At 43.8% G+C, this 19,288-nt stretch overlaps 1 protein-coding gene across 1 annotated transcript in view; it reads left to right on the top strand.

Annotated features, from left to right (window-relative positions):
• adamtsl3 (ADAMTS-like 3) overlaps positions 1–18,082 on the top strand; it is a 321,378-nt gene extending 303,296 nt beyond the window's left edge. The window contains exons 23-32 of the mRNA XM_033626208.2: positions 4,507–4,634; positions 5,308–5,445; positions 8,363–8,545; positions 8,670–8,795; positions 9,944–10,198; positions 10,737–10,920; positions 16,532–16,736; positions 16,828–16,931; positions 17,070–17,284; positions 17,821–18,082. Of these exons, the coding sequence (XP_033482099.2) occupies positions 4,507–4,634; positions 5,308–5,445; positions 8,363–8,545; positions 8,670–8,795; positions 9,944–10,198; positions 10,737–10,920; positions 16,532–16,736; positions 16,828–16,931; positions 17,070–17,284; positions 17,821–17,939 (1,657 nt within the window). The 3' untranslated portion in view covers positions 17,940–18,082. The remainder of the gene's footprint in view (positions 1–4,506; positions 4,635–5,307; positions 5,446–8,362; positions 8,546–8,669; positions 8,796–9,943; positions 10,199–10,736; positions 10,921–16,531; positions 16,737–16,827; positions 16,932–17,069; positions 17,285–17,820) is intronic.
• The last annotated feature ends 1,206 nt before the right edge of the window (positions 18,083–19,288 follow it).

Below are 19,288 nucleotides of genomic sequence, written 5' to 3'. Positions count from 1 at the left end.
TTGGTCCAACTGTAGCAGACAGTTTCAGACTGGTTCCTCTGCTGGTTCCTCGAGGCAGGCTGAGCAAGACACAGCAAAGTAGGGAAGTACTGTGAGTCATTTATACTGCATGAAGTGTACACATATCAGGTTTTATATTATTATGTATAGTCTCCAACATCGCAGCTTATTAATATTTGAAACGAGGGGCACATGGGGTGAGCGGGCAGATTTCAACAGTGTATCGGTGTCATCAGTTTTGCTTCCTTAAATTGGTCCAGGATTGTTGAGACAAGCTGATGCTCCATATTCCTGAATTGTGATGCACATTTTGAACAGCTAGCCTGCGGATGCAGTGTGTGGCATTTCCAGTGGCACACTAGTGAACTGTGCTATTGAATTTCTGTCTCATTGAGCAGCTCTGGTCCTATGAATATTGATGACCTTTTGAAGAAAAATATTGAATGTGAGAAGGAAGCAGACCACACACTTTGCAATTTTGGGAACTTGCACTCTTTGTCAAATAAAATCCACATCCCGTCCTTTGGAAAAAAAAAATTGTATTTGCTCAAGTCTCAGGTTTGAAATGCAGATTGAGGTTTGAGAGCTGCCACTCACTGCTACTTTCTCATGTGTGGGAGCAGGCAGCTGCATATGGAAGCCATCACCACTACGCTCAAGGCCCTGTCAATCACACCATGACTGACTGCTGTGGAGAGCGTGCTTTTCTGCATACCTTACACAACATGCCCTGTTCTGGATTTCTCCAGTCTTCCCTCTTAATGGGCACTGACAGTCTCTGGAGTGTGCGCTGGTTCAAACCTGCTGAACTGGGCCATGTATGGTGATAGGTTTGCTGTTCTGGCTCCAAGATTCACTTTAACCATCTGGCTTTTTCTTAACCATTTCATCTGATTCCCATGTTATCTGCTCTGTTTGTGCACTTTCAACACGTCCACTTGGACTCAACAATGAACTGATTAGAATTTGTTGGTACGACACTTCTATTTCTCTCCCAGTTTCAAAGTGGGAACAGGAGCTCTCCATCACTCCCAACTCAGACTTCTGGCACCAAATCTGCAAAAATAACTGCAAAAACTAAATCATCGTAAAAACAATCCTCCTAAACTGGAAAACAAGAAATCAATTGAACATAACCCACTGGAAGAACGTATTAATAGATCAAATTTCAACTGAAAAAATGTCTGCATAAGTTAATCACAACATACCCCGTTTCAACAAAATCTGGTCCTCATTTATCAACAAATTGACCACTATAGATGCCTGACTCCTTTTTCACAGCACCACACAATCCATAGCATCTTTGGTACATGAACCTACACTGATTCTATTATTTCGAACATAAATAGATAATACATAATACAAAACATAACTACTCTATATATGCACACACACACACACACACACACACACACACACACACACACACACACACAATCTCCTTACATGCATACATCTCATTCTGCCATGAATATAATTTTGTCCTATTCCCTTCCTCCCTCTTTTATATTCAATGTTTACTGTTGTTTTGTTTGCTTTGTGTTTGTTTTGTCTGTTTGTTTGCTTGCCTGTATATCTGATTTGTCTGTTTGTCTGTCTGATTTGTTGGTAACTGTGACCTCATAAAACATGTTTTTTTAGTCAGTGCGCAGTGTATTTCTGGGAATGTTTCGGTCCCCAGATTTAGCAGAGTGCTCTACTCCACTCCTTTGTTTCATGCGATTCTCCAGTACAGGCAGCTGCAGACCCAGACCCAGGGTGAATCTGAGTGAGACGGAGGCAGCTGCCTGGCTCTCACTACACTACTTATTCAAGTAACACTGGCGGTCCCGGAGAGTGAGTGACCTGACATGGTGCGTTGGTAAATTCAGTCTGACGCTCTACACTAAAATGAGAGCCCTGTTGGTGGAAGAAACGCAGCATTATATTTCTACATGAATTAACAAACGGTCCAGTTTGTGTCAGAGTGCGCTCTCACACGGAACAAATCACTCACATCTTCGTCCTCCATTGTCTAAAACCAGCAAACAGGACTTGTTAGCTAGCGCTAGCTAATGTCTGTGGAGAATTGTTTTGCCTCCAGCTAAGCCCCGCCCACCAAAGAAGGTCATAGTAACAGTAAAAGGGTCTATATGTCTATTCATACAGAAAAAATGTGTTGCACCAGTCAATAACGAGTTTGAATAAGAAGTGTAACCTTACACTTTATTCAGTTGTAGGTCTTGTTTCGGAAATCGGAAAAATCCAATGTCATTTTATTTTGTCATTTTTATTTGTAAGTACTCATAGTCATCTAAAATTATCATTTTCATCTGAGAAAAATTATATTTATTTATTATTATTCATTATATGTCTGGAGACTCGGAGACCAACCACTTCTCTTGTGCTTGAATAACGCTATAACGCTGTTAGAAATATGCACTGGAAGCAGGATATAGATTGAAACAGTCCCTGTACCAAAGGAGCACGAGTCTGGTTCGCGTGGCTGGCAGTAAGTCGGACCTGTTCCCGGTGAGGGTTGGACTCCGTCAGGGCACCGGTTCTGTTCATAACTTTCATGGACAGAATTTCTAGGCGCAGCCGAGGGGTGGAGGGTGTCAGGTTTGGTGACAGGAGGATCTCGTCCCTGCTATTTGCGGATGACGTGGTCCTCCTAGCTCCATCGAACAGTGACCTCCAGCTCTCGCTGGGACGGTTCGCAGCCGAGTGTGAAGCAGCTGGGATGAGAATCAGCACCTCCAAGTCTGAGGCCATGGTCCTCAGCCGGAAAAGGGTGGATTGCCCACTCCAGGTCGGGGGGGAGGTCCTCCCTCAGGTGGAGGAGTTTAAGTATCTCGGGATCTTGTTCACGAGTGAGGGTAGGATGGAGCGGGAGATTGACAGCCGGATTGGGGCGGCGTCAGCAGTGATGCGGATGCTTAACCGGTCCGTTGTGGTGAAAAGGGAGCTTAGCCAGAAAGCGAAGCTCTCGATTTACCGGTCGATCTACGTTCCAACCCTCACCTATGGTCATGAGCTCTGGGTAGTGACCGAAAGAACGAGATTGCGAGTACAAGCGGCCGAAATGAGTTTCCTCCGCAGGGTGGCTGGGCTCAACCTTAGAGATAGGGTGAGGAGCTCGGACATCCGGGAGGGACTCAGAGTAGAGCCGCTGCTCCTCCACATCGAGAGCATCTGGTTCGGGCATCTGGTAAGGATGCCTCCCGGACGCCTCCCTTGGGAGGTATTTCGGGCATGTCCAACCGGGAGGAGACCTCGGGGCCGCCCCAGAACACGCTGGAGGGATTACATCGCCCGGCTGGCCTGGGAACGCCTCGGGGTTCCCTCGGAAGAGCTGACGGAGGTGGCTGGGGAGAGGACTGTCTGGGCTTCTTTGCTGAGGCTGCTGCCCCCGCGACCCGGACCCGGATAAGCGGAAGACGACGAGACGAGACGAGACAATGAATGTACCAAAGCAAAATTTTGAAACCGGGCCCCTCTACAAGACAGGGCCACATCATTGGGTAATAAAGGTGGACTGGCCTTATTACTTATTATTGTATGTGTTATTCAAAACACCAAAAATCTACTGATGCACAGTGACCCTGAGACTGTTGACCCCTGAGCCCCGGGGTTCTGTGGCTCTGGGGCCTCGGCTGTCTGCTGTGCTCAGTTGGTGATCCAGCCTTGACGTATAAAGAACTGTGAGTGAAGGGTTTTTTGGAGTCTTTAAATTTATTTCTTTTCACTATTGATGGAGCTAGCCTCTGTTTTCGGTGTAATCCCGTCCTGGATGATCTGCTCTGGATGCACTGAGATGAAACTGATGCCAATCTAACAGACACTTTTCCCAAAATGTCAGACTGCTCTTTTAATCTGACAACAAGAGAGAGAATCTTAGTGGAGGAAAGACAGACACAAATTCAAAGCCAGAGTCAGACTTGATTGACATTTCCAGGACCTGTGGGCTGTGGAGTTTAACACAGTGTTCTACATTTGCCCTTGACTTAGTTTTATCAAAGCAGTGAGGCTGTGGAGTGAAGTGAGAGTGATAACGGCTGAAGCTCTGCTGAGGTTGACCTTTTAAAATAACTTCTATCAGATTTACTGGGGGCTGTCCTGTCTGTTCATTCAAGGGGGAAAAGTTCACATTAATTAATATTTTGGAGAGAAAGCGGAGCAGAGAACGATTAATTTTTGTTCTCATAATCATTTACTAACAATAGTGTTGATATGAATGCAGGACCAATGATGGAGGCTGTGTGGTTGGATGGAGTCTGATGAAATACATTTATTCACCACTTGATAGTCACTCTGTCTTCCTGTCTGTCTATAGCCCTGTAAAATGTGAACAGATGTATTGACATTAATCTAATTTGGAGTCCTCATTGAAAATAAATTTCAGAGTCTCTTAACTGAGCCACTCTGTTTTCACTTTTCCTTTCAGAAAGTAGTGTAAGCAACATTTTTGGTCTGAATGTATTTGTAGGAAAAAAAAAACAACCTGTCTTCCCTGTGTGTCTGCAGGGTATCCTGGGATATCTCCGGAGGACTCCACATCCTTCAGCCCCGAGCGTTCGACAGAGGCCAGTACACGTGCACAGCTGCCAACACACATGGCTCAGACTCTGAGTCATCTGTGCTGCTAGTGGCAGGTGGGTCCTTTGTTTTAGATACACTTGTCCAAGTCTAGGTTTCATATTACACACATCTTCCTAATTGGGATTTCATATTTCTGTCACCATAATACATTTAGATAAGTTTAAAATAAAACCCGTTTACCTGACATTACACATGTATTTGTAAAGCACCATGTGTGCTCACCTATTTGCTCTGATAACTTAAGATCCAGATGTTATGGAGTTTTTTTTTTATTGGGAGCCTTCAGAGGTCTCTTTCTCTCCAAAACAAACAGACCTGGTAATTTAAACCGGTAAAAACACTGAACAAAGCTTCACGTTAAAAAAAAATCAGTGTTTTTCTGACACTAATCACAAAGGTGCTGAAAACTAGCGTGGCCGACGCAAAACCCAAATGTCCCTATCTAGAGTCAGTGTTTGGTTTGTCCATTCTGAGCTACAGTAGAAACATGCCAATACATCCCCCTAAATCCTACACACTGCACCTTTAAAAGTTCCTTTCATTAAACACATATCTTCCACTGATTTCAAACCTGTACCCAGGTATCTTCTGTATTGTATAACCAGGATAAGCATCAGTAACTTTCTAAAATTCATGCATGAGCAAGATTATGCACAAATGACAACAGCACTGTGAAAGAGATGAAAAGTTTTAAATTCATTTCTTTCTTTATGTGTGACACTTCAGAGCCGCCAGCCATCACTGTGTCATGGAGGAATGTCTCTGACCATGGGGTGGTGTTGGGCCACAGCTTGAGGGCCAAGGTTGGGGGACGAGTCAGTGTTCGCCCAGGCGCCAACCTCACTCTGGACTGCCCCGTCACTGGTAGGTCACCATATGTCATCAATAATTATTCCTTTAAAGGGCCAGTTCACCCAAATTAAAAAAGCGCATCATGGACTTGAGTGGACTGCGGTTATTTAGTGATCTTATAATGTGCTTCTCATTCACCCACTCACACGCTGATGCAAGGTGTTGGCACTGGGAGCATTCTGTGGCTCAGTATCTTGCCAGGGATCGAACCGCTCCACCTCCTGAGCCACAATGCAATCAGCAGCAATGAAAGTAGGTGTAGTGGTATCTCTTATATTATCAGAAAAATAAGGAGGTTTTATTGTGTTTTACTACGGAGCTGGCTGAGTTCAAGTTGCTGCTGCCCGCTTTTGTAGCCACGGGGAGTGAGGGGGGAGGACAGAATGTGATTTGAGGCTCCATCCAATGTTAGCCATGTAATCATGAACTTCAATTAGCTGAAACAGGGCTAATGTTTAGCAGAAAGCTAAATTATCAGCAACATTTTCAATCCATCTCTGAAACACTTCATCAATATTCATTCATTTCCATAACTGCTTATCCTCTTGAGGGCCGCAGGGGCTGTCCCAGCTGGGTTCACCCTGGACAGGTCACCAGACTATCACAGGGCTGACACATAGAGACAGACAACCATTCACACTCACATTCACACCTACGGACAATTTAGAGTCACCAGTTAACCTGCATGTTTTTGGACTGTGGGAGGAAGCTGGAGCACTTGGAGGAAACCCACACAAAGAGAACATGCAAACTCAGAAGCACAGAAGGAACTAGGAACTAGGACTAGGAAGTGTCAGCAGTTGTTGTCAATGCTGGAATAGCTTCTAATAGATTCTCCCTCATTGAAACAGGCTTCCGCCGAAGGAACGTGCACGCACATCTGCATTTTTAGAACAGCCAATACAAACGCCCTTTCTCTGAAATGACTTTTGATCAGCCAGAGTCAGAGTTATTGATCAAAGGTCAAGATAGTGCAAACTCCCAAACATCAAACAGCCTTTGTTTAGTGTCCCATTCAATAACCGAGCACTGCAGAAATCTTGGTGTCATTTCCAATCAAAACCTAAGCTTAAACAAACACGTCAAATCAATGGTTTAATCCTGCATCCGCCGTCTCAGGAACACTTCAAGGATTAGACCATTTCTTTCCACCAAAAACTCTGGAAACAGTTATCTACACCTTCATAACTTCTCGATTAGTATTTCCTTGCTCCCTGGCATCTGTTTAAAAAGAAACCTCTTCCTCCTTCAGCTCATTCATCATTTTTGACTCGGGCTAGGAAACATGACCACATTTCCCCAGTCCTTCCCTTCCTTACACTGGCTACCTATTGCTTTGAGAATAGACTTAAAGGTATTATTGATTACTTACAAAGCCCTATGAAGCCTTGCTCCAAGTTATTTATCTGATCTGTCATTGCCCTATGTCCCACCTCGCACCCTGAGATCCTCGGATGCGCCGCTCTTTGTCATTCCAAGGTCTAGATTAATTCGCAGAGGTGATGGAGCCTTTGCAGTCAGAGTTCCTTGACTTTGGAATGACCTGCCTGAGAAGGTCAGAGCTGCAAACTCTGTCTCATCTTTTAAATCACTTTTAAAAACCCACTTTCTTAAAGTGTTTTTTGGTGATTTCACTTTCATTTTATGACATTTTAGTTCATTTTACTCTGTGTTTTACTACACTCACCAGCCACTTTATTAGGTACACCTTGCTGGTACCAGATTGGACCTTCTTTTTAATTCTTGGTGTCGTAGATTCAACAAGGTGCTGGAAACATTCCTCAGAGATTTTGGTCCATATTGACACGATGACATCACACAGTTGCTGCAGATTTGTCAGCTGCACATCCATGATGAGAATCTCCCATTCCAGCACATCCCAAAGGTGCTCTATTGTGGTCTTCTGCTGGACTGAGATCTGGTGACTGTGGAGGCCATTGGAGTACAGTGAACTCATTGTCATGTTTGAGATGATGTGAGCTTTGTGACATGGTGCGTTATCCTGCTGGAAGTAGCCATCAGAAGATGGGTACACTGTGGTCATAAAGGGATGGACACGCTCAGCAACAATACTCAGGTAGGCTGTGGTGTTTAAACCATGCTCAGTTGGTACTAAGAAAATCTCCCCCACACCATTACACCACCAGCAGCAGCCTGAACCGTTGATACAAGGCAGGATGGATCCATGCTTCCATTTGAATGTGGTTTTTCCAATCTTCTGTTGTCCAGTTTTGGTGAGAAAACCCGTGTGAATTGTAGCCTCAGTTTCCTGTTGTTAGCTGACAGGAGTGGCACCTGGTGTGGTCTTCTGCTGCTGTAGCCCATCTGCTTCAAGGTTGGACAAGGTGTTGTTGCTTCAGAGATGCTCTTCTGCACACCTTGGTTGGAACCAGTGCTTATTTGACTTCCTGTTGCCTTTCTATCATCTTGAACCAGTCTGGCCATTCTCCTCTGACCTCTGGCATCAACAAGGCATTTTGGCTCACTGGATATTTGCTCTTTTTGGGACCATCCTCTGTAAACCCTAGAGATGGTTGTGCTGAAAATCCCAGTAAATACTCAGACCAGCCCGTCTGGCACCAACAACCATGCCACGTTCAAAGTCAACTTTTTTCATCATTCTGATGCTCAGTTTGAACTTCAGCAGTTCATCTTCACCATGTCTACATGACTAAAAGAATTGAGTTGCTGCCATGTGATTGGTTGATAAGCTGTTTGCGTTAACGAACAGGTGTACCTAATAAAGTGGAAGACTATAAAAGCTACAGAAATCTTGCACTTAGATACTTTTTCAGTGTAGATATTCAGTTGATAATCTGTATATAATAATTAAAATATTATAATATAATGACACTATAATATAATATAGGTCTGTAATCTAAGGTGTTACCCATAGTTCTCATTGTTCTCTCTGTTCTGTGTGTGTCAGGCGTTCCTCAGCCCACAGTGACGTGGAACAGGAAGAGTGGAGCACTCAATGCCGGTGCTGTTTCTCTGCCCTCTGGCTCACTGTGGATCAGAAATGTTTCTCTGCACAACCAAGGAACCTACTCCTGCACCGCCACCAACGCCATAGGAAAGTCCACTGCTTCTACTGTCCTGCAGGTCTATGGTGGGTTCACACACAAGCTGCACAAAACTTTTAATCACACACTGCAAATATCAACACACACTCAGAAAATGAAAAACCTCATTTCATTATGGTTGGTGGTCTGTGTGTTTGTGTGTGTCTACAGGTCCATACCCTGCTGGAGGGAGCAAGGTTGTTCCGGTCTCACAGGAGCTGAACAGGAGAAGGGTCCTCATGGCGTCACACCGTGGGACGAGTGTCTTCATCAAGCCTGGAGACATTTTACGGATAGGTACACATGAGCATGCATATGAACACAGCCTGCACATCCTCGTTTAAATTTTAAATCAGGTTCACCTTCATTTTACTCCCCTGGAGACAGAAAATCTCAGACACAAATTTCTCCAAACCCTGTGGACAAAAAATCTAAACTATCTGCGTGTAGAGATACCGCTGGTGGAGAGTGGAAAATTTGTTTTTTAAATTATCAATTTGGGTGAAATGACCCATCCATCCATCCATTTTTAATGGCTTATCCAAGGCTGGGTCGCGGGGGCAGCAGGCTGAGCAAAGTATTCCAGGCGACCCTCTCCTCAGCAACGTTTTCCAGCTCCTCCTGAAGGACCCTGAGGCATTCCCAGGCCAGACGAGATACATAATCCCTCCAGCGTGTTCTGGGTCTGCCCACCAGTTGGACGTGCCTGGAACACCTCTAACAGGAGGTGCCCAGGAGGCTCCTGATCAGATGCCCGTACCACCTCAGCTGGCCCTATCTCTGAGGCTGAACCTGGAAGAAACTCATTTCTGCCGCTTGTATCTACGATCTCATTCTTTTGGTCATTACTCAAAACTCAGGCACATAGGTGAGGGTTGGGACGTAGATGGACCAGTAAATGGAAAGCTTTGCCATCTGGCTCAGCTCCCTGAATTGACCCTTTAAAGTGAAAACACCTGAACAAGGAATTCATTGAAAAGAGACTTCTTCTCCAGGAAATTTCCTGCATTCTGATGAATTTAAAATACCAGTTTGTGCATCAATTTATGGTGGAAATTTCTTTCCTTATTTAAAGGAAAAATGTTCTCGGGCATTCTGTTAACACTCCCAAACATTTATGGAAAATTCTCCTTTAGATTCATCTCTCATTTATTGTTATCCCTGCTGACTCAACACATGTAGGGATAGTTCACACCATCATCTTTTAGCCCCAGCTGACGTTGCCACAAGTGACATCGCTTGAGAAAATTTATCAGACTTTACACAGCTCCCTCTGGAGCCACAAAAATCTCTATACAACCTTTCACATGTGTATAGTACCCCCCCCCCCCCCCCCCCCCCCCCAAACCAGTAAACAGACTTTGAATGTAAATATTCCCCATTTTAATGGACTATTGAAGAACTTCACTGACTTTACACATCAGTTTGTTTGTGCCTTTCAACAGGTTGCCCAGTAGTTCCTGACCACAAACTGCCAGTGAGATGGGACTTCAACAACCAGACCCTGAAGGAGGTTTCAGGTCCAGCTCAGACCCAGGGTCCTGGTCCTGGTCAGGGTCTGCAGTACAGGATGCTGGTGGGAGGTCGTGTCCTCGAGGTCAACACACTCCAGGTGAAGTTCTCGGGCCGATACCGATGCCAGACCCTCATCAACAGTACCAGACATATGCTGTCTGCCTGGATAAACGTTCACACTGAAGGTGAGTGTGACGTTGGTCTGCATGAAGATTATTTTGTCATGATCTATTCACCTGTTAACTGTGAGCTTGAATGTTAATAAACTTACACTCGGGGCGTCGGTGGTTTAGTGGTTAAAGCAGGCACCCCATGTACAAGGCTGTTGCCGCAGCGGCCTGGGTTCAAATCCAGCCTGTGGCCCTTTGCTGCATGTCATCCCCCTCTCTCTCCCTCTTTCACACTTACCTGTCCTGTCCAATAAAGGCAAAAATGCCCCCCAAAAAATCTTTAAAAAAAATAATAAACTTACACTCAAATGAAGTGGTTTCCCTCAGTATGTTGAGTTAAACCCTTCCACAGAGTCACAAAGTACATCTAGTGTCTCTGCCAGCTTGTCTTCAGGCAGTTTCCGATTTGGAAGGTGGTCAGTTCCAAATTTGAAATTAAAAACTGAGAATCTGTGGAGAGCGCTCGTGTACATTTAGATTAGAAGATTCCTCAGTTGTTGTAGGTTGTTTGCTTGATACTATAGATGTGAGTGTTGTACATTTGTGTCCACAGAGTTTGGCTGGCGTTTTGGAAACTGGACCACATGCAGCGCTTCCTGTGGGAACAGAGGGACGTGGCTGCGGAGGATTCACTGCGTCACTCTGGATGGAAAGGATGTTCAGCCCGCCATGTGTCAGCACATACCAAAACCCATCACTTCTCCAGTTCCCTGCAACAGACAGGACTGCCCTCCCAGGTACACTCACACTTCCATCAGGATACAATCTCTGAAAGCAAATCATCAGATAAGAATTACAGAGCCAGCTCCTGGCACATGGAGTGTCAGGGAATAAGAAATGATAACAAATTTTAATGCAGTTCTAAATATAGTGGGATATTAGATTAAGGAGGCAGAATACGTAGTCCAATGGATTATATTATCATTTGTGTTACACAAGGCAAGTAAGTGTCCGCTTAAACCCAGAATGGGACAGACAGATCATACACAGCCAATCACCAGAGAAAAAAATTGGCATTGTACATTTTTGCAAACCATGGATACACCACAGATCAATAGAAAACATCCGCATTTGGGAGCTAAAAAGCTGCTGGAGAAAAAGCCAGGCATCCCTTAAAATGACTGCATTCTGGGGCCGAAAAATCACTGAATAAAGAGGGACAGGTCCCTAAAAACACCACAGCTTGGTGCCTATCAAGCTGCTGGCGAAAGCCATGGATTCCTAAAAAACATCTACATTTGAGGTTTGAAAAGCCCTAGTAAGAACAGCCACAGGTCCCTTAAAAACATCCTTGTTTGGTTCTTAAAAAGCTGCTGAAAGAGCCACACATTCCTTAAAATCACTGCATTTGGGGGCTGAATAATCGCTGGAAAAAGAGTGACAGGTCCCTAAAAAACTCTCAGGTTTGGTGTCTAAAAATCAGCTTGAGAGAGAGCCACAGGTCCCATAAAAACACACACATTTGGGGTTAAAAAGCCCCAGGAATAACAGCAACAGGTCCCCAAAAAAACACCCTTGTTTGGTGCCTAAAAAGCTGCTTGAGAATGAGCTAAACGTAACTTGAAATCACTGTGTTGGGGGCTGAGAAATTGCTGGAAAAAGAAGGACAGGTCCCTTAAAAATACCAGTTTGGTGTCTGAAAAGCTGCTGGAGAAAGAGCCACAGAGCCCTAAAAAAACATCCACATTTGGTGCCTAAAAAGCCTCTGGGAAAAGAGCCACAGGTACCCGAAAAACAAACATTTTGGTTTAAAAAGCCCAAGCAAAAACATCAACAAGTCCCTTAAAAACACTCTTTCTTGGTGCCTAAAACGCTGCTTGTAGAAAGAGTCATGGATCCCTTAAAAGCACTGCGTTCACAGGCTGAACAATCGCTGGGAAAAAAGGGACAGGTCCCTAAGAAACACTACTGTTTGGTGCCTAAAGATCAGCTGGAGAAAGAGCCACGGGTCCCTGACGAACACAAATGTTCGAGGTTTAAAAAGCCCCAGGAAAAACAGCAACAGGTCCCTGAAAGACACCTTTGCTTAGTGCCTAAAAAACAGCTGGGGAGAGAGAGCTACGCATCCCTCAAAATCACTGCGTTTGGGGGCAGAAAAATCGCTGGGAAAAGAGGGACAGGTCCCTAAGAAACACTACTGTTTGGTGCCTAAAAAGCTGCTGGAGAAAGAGCCATGGATCCCTTAAAAAACATCCACGTTTGGTGCCTAACAAGCCTCTGGGAAAAAAGCCACAGGTCCCTGAAAAACACAAACATTTGGGTTTAAAAAGCCCCAGGAAAAACAGCAATGGGTCCCATAAAAACACCCTTGTTTGGTACCTAAAAAGCTGGAGAAAGAGCCATGGGTCCCTTAAAAACACTGCATTCAGGGGCCATAAAAAATTGCTGGAAAAAGAGGGACATGCCCCTAAAATACACCCACATTTGGTGCCTAAAAAGCCACTGGAGGAAGCACCAAGAGTCCCTTAAAAACCCCACGTCTGTCGGCTAAAAACCCACTGGAGACAGAGCCATGGGTCACTGGGAAAAAAGAAAAAAGTGACGGGTCACTAAAAGAATACTGGTTTTGTTGTTTGTTGGTCTCTAACAGTGGTCTGCAGCTTGGCAGGTGTCTCGCCATCCATCATCCCCTCCAGCCGCTGATTACAAAGTCAGCTGATATTCTGCGTCACTTTAGAAACATTGATATGAAACGTGCCAACATAACAACAACACATTTTCTTTAGGCAACAGGGCTGTTACACAATAAACATGCGATCAATTAGAATTACATTACACTGACTGATTGATATTTGCTTTTAGCCTACAGACCCCGGGTAGACTCTTTCACACACTGACTTTGATGAGGGAGAAACACAGAGAGGGCAGGCTGCTAATGAATTCATGAGGAGCAGCCAGGTCACAACAGAAGTGTAACTCTCAGCAGAATCTCCTCACCCTGAGCCCCCCGCTGCTTCCAGCTCTGCCAGCCTGCCTTTACCCATCATACAGCCCATCAGTCAGCCCCCCCGCCCCGCTGCCACACACTGAGCCAGCTTCACTTACTAATGCAGCACAAATGACCCACCATTAGCTCCAGTCAAGCAGGACTGCGGACTGTTGTAGACTGAAAGACACAAAATACTCTGTTTCAGAAATGTAAATTCTGAAATCATCAGTCCTTTAAAGAGGAAGATGTGTTGCAGAGTTTGAAGAGAAAGAAACTGTGTATGAATATTGCTGCTGTGTGATTGTGCATTATGACAGAGAAAGAAACTCACATACCCAAGATCTCACAGTCCGACTCACAGCAATAGGAAGCTTTCTCTGAGAAACTGCTTGATCTGTGTTTTTTAAAGCAGCATAGTGTAACATCAGACTTTGCTGCTGACCTTTTACTGTCCACATCAAGAAAACAGCCGCACACAAAGAAAACAGAGGAACTGTCAAATCAAATCATCTGGGTTCTTGGACTGTAAAAATGTGTTGATGACAGCTTTTGTCTCCAAGATATTTCAGCAGATTCACTGAGAATAAAGATTCATTATATTAGAGATTTCTTCTGTTTATATTCATAGATAAGAATTGCTTTAATAGCTAAAACAGAAGTGTTTCTTTCACTGTCCACTGAGACAGAGTCAGATAGGAAATCAGTCACTGTGGGCAATGTATCAAATATACTCTGTGTATCATGGCTTGTTCCACGTGCAAAGTATAAAATAACTACATCATGAACATCAAGTATAAACGGTCACGTAATTTTTGAGCCACCAGTATGAGACTCACTTCAGAGTTTCGGCTCTCTCCATCTCACAGACACACATATAAAAATAAAGACTCACAAACATGATGCATCACACACTCTTCTGACCATCCAGATCAATTTCTCCCAAGCAGTAGCAGGTGAGGTGTGTTTCTCTTCTGCAGGGCTCCAGAACGCGACTATTAAAGGGATAGTGCACCCAAAAATGAAAATTCAGCCATTATCTACTCACCCATATGCCGACGGAGGCTCAGGTGAAGTTTTAGAGTCCTCACATCCCTTGCGGAGATTGGTGGGGGCAGCAGCTAGCACACCTAATGGCTGATGGCGCCCCAGACTAACGTCCAAGAACACAAAATTGAATCCACAAAGTATCTCCATACTGCTCATCCGTAGTGATCCAAGTGTCCTGAAGCCGCGACATAAAAAGTTGTTTCGAAAAACGTCATTTGAACTCTGTTTTTAGCCTCACTGTAGCCTGTAGCTCTGACTGCCTCTCTGTGCTCCGCGCTCTTTTTATGTCGGGGCTGCAGCACACTTGGATCACTACGGAGATTTTCGATTTCCGATCTAAATGGGATTTTCGATCTCAATGGGACTTCCTGGTTAAATAAAGGTTAAATAAATAAATTTAACAGCACCACGGTAACAGTTTAACTTAATGAGGTTAACAATAGCATGAGCAGAGGAAGTGTGTGTCTTTGTAGCAGCAGAGCTCCAGACAGTAACTATTTAGTCACATTTTGCAACCATGGAGCACCAGTGCAACTTGCAAACACTATTAATATATGAACTGGAGAGCTGTTAGTATGTTTCTTGCACACAGCGAATAAATCCTCATGTTTTTAACAGGTTAACTTTCTGCTTACAGCTAACCGGTGACCATAAGCTTCAAGTTCACACCAAAAGCATCAACACTTTTAGCCCAGGACAAGCCGGGTCCTTCAAAGTAAAAGCACCAGTGGTTCCACTTTGATTTTTTTAATTATAACAAAAATGTGTTCAACTTAAATGAGACAGTATTTTATTCAACTTTATTATAACAATATTTCATTCAGCTTTGTTACGACAGTAGCTACTTTATTTCATAATTTTATATTTTAGTAGTCTACAGTACTTTGGCGATTTCAAGACATCATGATATATATCGTGTATCACAGTATAGCCTAAAAAACCTGCAATATTATTTTCAAGCCATGGTGCCCAACCGTACACTAACCGATACTGTCCTAATGGTGCTCAGTTACTGTACGCTTTACACTGATCAATATTTTCATTTTAGCGATGGGTCAAATGACTATGTATAATGTGAAAGGTGTGGCTTGTAGAAGAAAAGCCACAGAAAATTATTACCTGACTCTGCAGGTCTCCTCAGCTCTGTGTGGCTTTTTAGTGTCTTTTAGTTCATTGTTTTGGTTGTAGAACAACATGTCGGGAGCCCTGTCCTCAATGAAACACCTGAATATCATCAAAAAACGGCATCATGGACAACCTCAGGTGAGATTTGGACAAATAGACCAGTTGACCAGATTATTATTTTAGGTTCCTGACACTGCCTAACAGCATGAATGTAAATACGTCTCTGTTTGTCCCAGACACATTTTCTGTTGTCCCTGGGACGACAGAAAGACGGGACACCATTAGTCTGGAGCCCCGCTTTTTAGCCTGTATAAAATTAATGTGACACAACAGAAAAACATCGGCCACTGCCGTTGGTGAATGTCATCTTATTTGTCAATAGTATTTAGTAAAGCTATTATCGGCTGATACCATGTGTGCAGATGGCACTATAGTGACCCCGAACCGTCCCCCCCACTGTCCTCCCCACACATAGGTAAAAAAGAGGGTCAATGTTCCATTAGTTAGGCTAACTTACATTGCAGCACAAAGTTGAAATGGCAGTGGCAGTAGCCTTGTCAGTGATCAATCCACATTACACCGATTCAAGAAGGGGAAAGGCTGGAGCAGATCCTTGCTGAGTTGGGAAAGCAAGGTGTTCAATTTTCCACGTAATTCTCGGTTAACACTGCACAGCTGATCCATTGATAGCCCAGTGTTTGTGCTACAACTAATGGTGCGTTCAGTTGTACTCCTAAGTCGGAGTTTTGAAGTTGGAAAAGCATTCAAATCTAGCATCTACAAGCATAAACGTTGGGTTTTTAGTTTCATTTCATTAACTGTCCTTTTTTTTTTTAATTCCATGTTCCATGTCCCAGTTTTTAAACTGGGAAGCGCTCAGTTCAGAGGTTACGTTGTTCGGAGCTCTGAGTTTCGACTTCCAATGTAATGAAGACAGAGAAGAAAGAAAAATAATCACAGCGTTTTGTTTTTTTTTTCAAGAACCAAAAGATGTCTTCTTACCTGAAGTATGCTAAATGTAAAATAATGTTTGTTTACCAATGCTCATTCAGTCAGAAAACTCACGATTCTCATGTTTCTTGCAGCTTCAGTATATGTGTGTGTGTGTGTGTGTGTGTGTGTGAAAACAGAAGGGGTCTGAATCCTGTCTTAATGCACTGTATGTGTATGTATATATATATATATATATATATATATATATATATATAGATATGTGTCAGTATTTTTATGTCATGTCATCATTTCAGATGGTTGGTGTCAGAGTGGTCAAAGTGTTCAGCCTTATGTGGAGGTGGCTGGAAGCAGCGGCAGGTCTCCTGTCAGCAGTTGGATGCCAGAGGTGAAGTGAGGACTCTGACAGCAGCTGCCTGTGAGAGGATGAGCCGGCCCACAGACACAGAGCCGTGCACCGCCAATTACTGCCCAACCTGGGTAACCAGTCCGTGGGGAAAGGTACAGTCAAACACAAAATTAAACACCTGTGTCTGTTACATGATGTAGAAAATGAAATGTGAAGTGTGAACTCTATGTTACTTGATTTCAGTGTTCAGGTAGGTGTTTAGGCCCGACCACCACTGTACAGAAGAGATCTGTCAGCTGTCAACATGCCAACGGCTCCTCGTTCACAGACTGTGATCTCAGAGACAGGTATACACACACGCATACAGAGTGTTACTATCAAGTCTGTATTCTCACAAATCTAGTAGTAGTATGGAAAGGGGAGTGCAAAAGTGCCACAGTAATGAATGCATAGTACTAAAAACAACTAAAACTGCTGTCTTTCAGGCCTGCATCTGTACGCAACTGTTCCTCTGACCTGTGTGATGTCCAGTGGCGTCCTGGTGCATGGCGGGCATGCACGGTCGTCTGTGGGAGTGGCTTTCAGTCCCGCAAAGTTGACTGTGTTCACCGCAGGAGTGGCAGGACTCTGGCTGACCAGCACTGTGGCTGGCTGCAACGGCCTTCCACCTGGCAGCACTGCAACACCACCACCTGTGGGAGTAAGGCTGCTTTCAGACCTAGAGTTGTCTTGCTTTGGTCCGAATCAGGGTTTCATTTTGTTACAGAGTTGTATAATTGCCTAGAGTTGGTTCGTGTTCTCACGGCGGCGTTCACAAGCGGACCAGATCAAATGCCTTGTGTGAGAAAGATGCTCTTGATTGGTCAGAATTTCCATGCAGGAAAAATCCAAAAAAGTTGGAACACGTTCTCACCACAAACAAACCACCCCGGAGTTCGTTTGTAATCGGTCCGAGAACCTCTTCAAGAAGGTTGTGGTCCAGTTGTTTTGATGCGCACCTGAGTGTGATTGCTGTGTTCACGCCTGCCTAAACGAGATGCACTTAGGGGGCTGATCAGGCCCTAAATCTACCCCTGCCTTTAATTAATACCAAGTGAAAGAGTCCATTCAAGGAAACTTTCTGAGACAAGTTGTATCAGTTTCTTTCAGGGAAATATGACTTCAAACAAAAAACTTCAACAACAATCACATTGTTTTTTCTTCAGTGATTAAACTGAGTATTTTGTTCCCATGCAGGTGAATGCAAGGACACCACCCAGTACTGCAGTGTGGTGAAGAGACTGAAGCTGTGTTACCTGGATATGTACAAACAGAGATGCTGTGGTTCCTGTTCACAGGATCCGGACTCCACCTAGTGGCAGTGAGCAGTCATGACCGCACTACATTTTTGTAAAACAGATGGACTACATGAGACGAACGACTGAGCAAACACTAAAAGGACAACATCTGTGAGTGGATGCTTCAAGAACTGCACATATTTAAACTGGACGAGCTTCGGTCCGAATCTTTCACTTCCTAAAAGGATCCTGAACAGAGCCTCAGAAGGCCAGAAGGATGAAGGGGCTTTATTTTCTGATTTGGACCCAACTTCCTAATATGAAGACAAGTGCTCACGATGGGGATCAGATGGATTTTTTGGACTTTACTGCAAAAAGCAAACGTGTAGTTTATAGTGACATTCATTCATTATATTCCCTCTTGGCGGCCAAAAAGGAATATAATGATGTTCATTGTAGAACGCGTACCACTGCTCTCCTGTAAACAAGACTTAGACTGAGGAATAGGTTTGACAGAATAGTGAGACATCAGCCAGTCTGCTGATGTCACTGAGGCTCATCAAATCAGCAGCTACATAAAAACAGCGTAGAGTTCTTGTAGTCATGCTTTTACATACACATTTACTCTTTAAACTTTTCTTTATTTATTTGTGTAATTGTTCAGAAGTGTTTTTATAGACTTATTCATATAAAATATTGAAGCGAAATTCCGGTTTATTACAACTTGGGTCTACTTTTCATAGTTTTGACCATCATTTCTTTTTCAGAGTATTGCTGAGATCTTCTTGCTACACCAGAAGTTAGACAGCTTGTAAACAGGATTTCTTTGGATGGAGGTAAAACTCAAAGTGAGTGCAGAAAATATGGACAAAGCTGTAAAATTAAGACCCAAGTTGTTGTAAACCACACCTATCCTTTTATCTATCCCTGGTTTTCCCTACCATTAAATGGGTACGGTATGTCACCTTGCTTTAAAGAGCTGCTAATCCCAAGAGAATTTCTTTGGTGCGGATTCCAGTGTCCCATGTGTTTTAGTGTCACGTGATGCTGTTTCAGAGGCTTTTCCATCCTGATAAGTTTAAACGTTTGGTAGACACACTGAATTCTTGTTCCACTTTGACATAAAAATGATCCAATTTAAAGATATTGACACAAAACCATCGGCACAAAACCCACGGTTCCCAACTGGTCCAGCCACAGGGTCTGGATTTCTTCTTCGTCGTTAGTTGAAGGTCCACACAGTTAAATATATTCAGCGTCATGCTTGTGTTTCTCCATGTCGTCGAATTAGTTTGCTGTCTCTGTCAAGTATTTGTCCATTGGTCACTCACTCTACAACAGGAAATGGCACTTCAGCTAAAAGCTGTGCACCAGAAATTCACTGTAAGTTTGCGAGTCACCAGGGGATCCATTCAGGATGGACCCAT

This window comes from Epinephelus lanceolatus, chromosome 2 (genome assembly GCF_041903045.1).
Source record: "Epinephelus lanceolatus isolate andai-2023 chromosome 2, ASM4190304v1, whole genome shotgun sequence".
Classification (NCBI taxonomy): Eukaryota; Metazoa; Chordata; class Actinopteri; order Perciformes; family Serranidae; genus Epinephelus; species Epinephelus lanceolatus.
This window is presented reverse-complemented; position numbering and strand designations above follow the sequence as displayed.